Source organism: Oncorhynchus keta, unplaced genomic scaffold (assembly GCF_023373465.1).
Source record: "Oncorhynchus keta strain PuntledgeMale-10-30-2019 unplaced genomic scaffold, Oket_V2 Un_contig_3823_pilon_pilon, whole genome shotgun sequence".
Lineage (NCBI taxonomy): Eukaryota > Metazoa > Chordata > Actinopteri > Salmoniformes > Salmonidae > Oncorhynchus > Oncorhynchus keta.
The window spans coordinates 40258-45727 of record NW_026287448.1 but is presented as its reverse complement, the minus strand read 5'-3'; the positions used below and the strand labels follow the sequence as shown (position 1 = coordinate 45727).

Here is a 5470-nt window from a genome sequence, read left to right as displayed (position 1 = left end):
CAACTTGACTAGTTTATGATGATGAAAGTAGTTTATGGGGTCCCCAGTAAAACTGGATGCAGTAACGTCATTATGACTTCATGGTCAGGTTATAAATGGTTGTATAAGGACGTTTTGTTAATGTCTTTGGAAACCATGAAAATATATCTTGCTCTGTGGGTAACTGAGATGACAGAAGAATGAAAAAGTTTACCCTCTTCATTGTCTGTGTCTTTAAGCAGTGAGTCTTTGGACTTGGAGAGGCTGCAGGGCCAGAGAGTGCCACACTTAGCCAGGCGTGTGAGCACCATAGACTGCAACGTGCTCAACACCAGGATGACCAAACAGAAACAGAAGTGCTTTCCTATGGAGAACAACGAGAGAGATGTGTGAGTGTTATATGGATGCACTCTATACACACATTGTCATGTTGTGGTGGATTTGATATTGTACATTTGTAATAATAGAGTAATGTCTTGTATGATGTAATGTTTTATGATCTAGGCTGTTGTGTTTTGTTGTGATGTAACAGTTTAACCCTGTTTAAACAGGACACTCACGGATGATGGGGCTGCACTGGCCTCCTCCAGGCAGTAGGTCGTTGAGGATGATGAGGAACATGATGAAGCTGAGAACCAGTGTAACCTTGAATGAGATACGCTCGCCCCCTCCCAGTGGCAGGGAGAAGCTCACCACATCTGCCACAATGATCAGTATACTGGGTAGGACCAGGGACAGAAAGGGGTTTTCAGACCGCATCTTCAGCGACACCTGTGAAGACAGATGGGTAAGGCAAGAGAGAAAGCGTTTTTGCATCTAAACGTTAGTTTGACCTTGAAAGGGAAGAGCATTACACTTCAAAATCAAACTGTCAGGCGTTTTCAGAATTCTAATGTCAATGAGTCCACATCCTTCACCATCGGTTGTGTACATCTAGCTAATGTTGATTCAAGCGTATTGTCTTTTTTGAGTGAAATTGTTGGTCAAGCTTCGCCTTATAAAATAGGAAGAGTAAAGTATCTTTACATGTCCCACATAAACTACTGAAATCACCAGGAGCACTCACTAACCCATAGATAAAGATACTTTACTCTACATGTCACATAAACTACTGAAATCACCAGGAACACTCACTAACCCATAGATAAAGATACTTTACTCTACATATCACATAAACTACTGAAATCACCAGGAACACTCACTAACCCATAGATAAAGATACTTTACTCTACATGTCACATAAACTACTGAAATCACCAGGAACACTCACTAACCCATAGATAAAGATACTTTACTCTACATGTCACATAAACTACTGAAATCACCAGGAACACTCACTAACCCATAGATAAAGATACTTTACTCTACATGTCACATAAACTACTGAAATCACCAGGAACACTCACTAACCCATAGATAAAGATACTTTACTCTACATATCACATAAACTACTGAAATCACCAGGAACACTCACTAACCCATAGATAAAGATACTTTACTCTACATGTCACATAAACTACTGAAATCACCAGCAGCACTCACTAACCCATAGATAAAGATACTTTACTCTACATATCACATAAACTACTGAAATCACCAGGAACACTCACTAACCCATAGATAAAGATACTTTACTCTACATATCACATAAACTACTGAAATCACCAGGAACACTCACTAACCCATAGATAAAGATACTTTACTCTACATATCACATAAACTACTGAAATCACCAGGAACACTCACTAACCCATAGATAAAGATACTTTACTCTACATATCACATAAACTACTGAAATCACCAGCAGCACTCACTAACCCATAGATAAAGATACTTTACTCTACATATCACATAAACTACTGAAATCACCAGGAACACTCACTAACCCATAGATAAAGATACTTTACTCTACATATCACATAAACTACTGAAATCACCAGGAACACTCACTAACCCATAGATAAAGATACTTTACTCTACATATCACATAAACTACTGAAATCACCAGGAACACTCACTAACCCATAGGTAAAGATACTTTACTCTACATGTCACAAACTACTGAAATCACCAGGAACACTCACTAACCCATAGGTAAAGATACTTTACTCTACATATCACATAAACTACTGAAATCACCAGGAACACTCACTAACCCATAGATAAAGATACTTTACTCTACATGTCACATAAACTACTGAAATCACCAGGAACACTCACTAACCCATAGATAAAGATACTTTACTCTACATGTCACATAAACTACTGAAATCACCAGGAACACTCACTAACCCATAGATAAAGATACTTTACTCTACATGTCACATAAACTACTGAAATCACCAGGAACACTCACTAACCCATAGATAGTTGCGATCATCTCTGCCTCCTTTAGTGTTGAGTTCCACCTCCTCGGTTAGCCAGTCCCCACGGTTTGCACTAGTTGTGCTCACTTTCCCAAAGTTCAGGAACATGCCACATCCTGGAAAAGCAGATATTTGATACCAGTTCAGTCATTCATAGCTTATAACAAAAAAATATTTGTTTCTATCAATAGGCATTGTGGGTGTAACGTAATTGGTTCCTGTTCATTCCATGATTTTTGTCTCTTGGTTCGGTTTTATCAGGGTTCTCAGGAGAGGATGGGAAAAACTAAATGGATGGGAAAACCATCACATTAAAAAAAACTGTTTTAAATGAGAAATGATTTTGAGTAAAGTAGTCAACGTTTTAAACCCTACTACAGTGGTAGTAGCCTAACTAATATTTCTGAGGGAGCCTGTTTGGTGTAACAACATCACTGGTAGGATCCATTCTTACAGTGGCTCTGGTATCAGGTTCTAAGGTCATCAATATCAAAGTAATGTTTCTCAAGTTCATACTAGCTGTCAATCATGGCCCTAAGAAGCTGTTTGATTCATTCTGGCAGCCATTCATTTGGAAGGTAACTTGCAGTAAATATTGTCGATCATTATTATTATAATTGACAAACAATGGTGTAATGGTATTGTTTTCCTTCCTGAAACCGAGAAAAAACAGTCAAAAATCCAAGGACTGATCCAATCCAACATTTTTGTGAACCATTATATTCACTGTGTCAAACCCACTAATGAGCACCAAAATAATATTCACTGTGTCCAGCCCACTAATGAGCACCAAAATAATATTCACTGTGTCCAGCCCACTAATGAGCACCAAAATAATATTCACTGTGTCCAGCCCACTAATGAGCACCAAAATAATATTCACTGTGTCCAGCCCACTAATGAGCACCAAAATAATATTCACTGTGTCCAGCCCACTAATGAGCACCAAAATAATATTCACTGTGTCCAGCCCACTAATGAGCACCAAAATAATATTCACTGTGTCCAGCCCACTAATGAGCACCAAAATAATATTCACTGTGTCCAGCCCACTAATGAGCACCAAAATAATATTCACTGTGTCCAGCCCACTAATGAGCACCAAAATAATATTCACTGTGTGCAGCCCACTAACAAGTACCAAAAGGATATTCACTGTTTCCAGCCCCCTAACATGGCTCGATGGGTCAATTGAGGACGATGAGGTTGAGCTATCAGGTTATAGCATTCATAGAGTTGACCGAAACAGTGGGGGCGTGTGTGTTTACTAGGAATGATATGCATTTTAACCCTCGTTCAGATCTGAAAATGGATGGTCTTGAGGTTGCATGGGTAGATATACTTCTTCCTTAATGTCGTCCTATACTTGTTGGTCTGCTATCAGCCTCCTAAGCAGAATCATTTCTATGATTTACTTGAATCAAATTGTATTTTCTGATAGAGAATGTATTCTGCTTCGTGATTTTAATACAAATGTGCTGTTATCACCCAAGAAAAGCACACTAGTAAATGCCCTGTATAACTTTAATCAGTTATTTGGACTAAAACAACTGATTGTTGAGCCAACCCGGGTGTGTATTGACACTAAATCAACTTTGGGTTTGATTATTGTATCAGATCAAGAGAACATCTGTCAGTCAGGAGTCTTAAATATTGGTTTTAGTGATCATATGGTAACCTACTGTACCCGTAAGAAATCCAAAATACTACTAGAGCCAGGTAATAAATACATGAAGGTACGGTCTATGAAACAATACTCAAAAGAACGTTTTGTAGAAGTACTTGACCTTTTGTATTGGTCTCCTGTACTAAACTGTGATGATGTTGATCAAGTTATCTTTTTAAAGATCTGTTTCTGTCTGCACTCGAATCTCTGGCTCCGATGAAACAAATTCCAGTCAAACAGCGGTCAGGGAAATGCATCATTTCCCAGATCTTAGACCTCATAAGGAAAAGGCATCGCTACCTGGCCAGATTCAGAAGGACAAATCTATAACAAGATTATGACGGTTATATTAACAGTAGAAACCAGGCAAGATACAAAATGGAAACAACATTATATAGAAGCTGTTAATGACAACTTACATCTGTCTCGTAAACTGTGGGAAATGTTGAAGGACATTGGCTTAAAAACTCCCCATAAGGTACAAATCCTGTACTATTGGCCTGGATATTGATGTTTTTTTGCTATCAGCAGGCAAAGGTTGCAAATTATTTTACCACATTTTTTTACCACTATAGCCTCATCTCTGGTTAAGAAGTTACCAACCTGCTCTGGACACTATGGCCAGTCTTTCATTAACACCTTTTACCATACCAAAGGTATCACCAATGATTTGTTAGAGCTGTGCATGGTAACAGAGGACAATATCTCCAATCTACTATGCTTAATGAGCACAAACAAAGCAACTGGGCTGGATAACCTTCCTGCAAGATTCATAAAGGATAGTGCTTGTGTCACTGCTAAAATGATAAAGCATATTGTAAACCTTTCTATTAGTAGTGGTACATTTCCCAAGGATCTCAAAACAGCCTGGGTGGTTCCGCTCCACAAGAAGAGCAGTAAAACAAATGGCCTGTGTCAATCCTCACCACCTTCCAAAGTTTTTAATCAACTTGAGGGATACCTTCTGGAGCACAAACTTCTTTATGAACTCCAATCTGGCTTTAGAACGGCTCATTCCACTGATACTTGACTTATCCACCTATCTGACCAACAGAACACAAGTGTGTAATGGTGATGTTTGTAATGGTGTATGTAATGGTGATGTTTTGTCAGAGGCCAAAGAAATATCCTGTGGAGTACTGCAGGGATCAATTTTAGGGCCTCTCTTATTTCTTATATACGTTAATGATATGCCAGATACATTAGTACAAACTCTTGCTTTATGCTGATGAGTCAGCCATACTGGTATCAGGGAAGAATACAGTTTACATAAAGAAGACCCTGAGTAAGGAATTGCATTTGGTTCGAGATTGGTTACATTACATTTGTGAAAAACTGAATCGATTTTGTTTGGAACAAAACATAGATTGCTTAGGGCTGACAAGATAAAGGTAAACTGTGCAGGCAAGGAGGGAATTTCAAACAAGTGTAACTTATCTTGGTGTGTTCCTAGATCAAT

At 38.5% G+C, this 5470-nt stretch overlaps 1 protein-coding gene across 1 annotated transcript; it reads right to left on the bottom strand.

Annotated features, from left to right (window-relative positions):
• Nucleotides 1-193: 193 nt before the first annotated feature.
• LOC118383408 (5-hydroxytryptamine receptor 3A-like) lies at nucleotides 194-5229 on the bottom strand (the record flags this gene model as incomplete). Its single annotated transcript, XM_052508658.1, has 3 exons — nucleotides 2340-5229; nucleotides 540-750; nucleotides 194-343 (listed from the first exon to the last, which is right to left on the bottom strand). Coding segments are annotated over exons 1-3 (475 nt in total), but the record flags the coding sequence as incomplete, so codon positions are not given.
• Nucleotides 5230-5470: the final 241 nt, after the last annotated feature.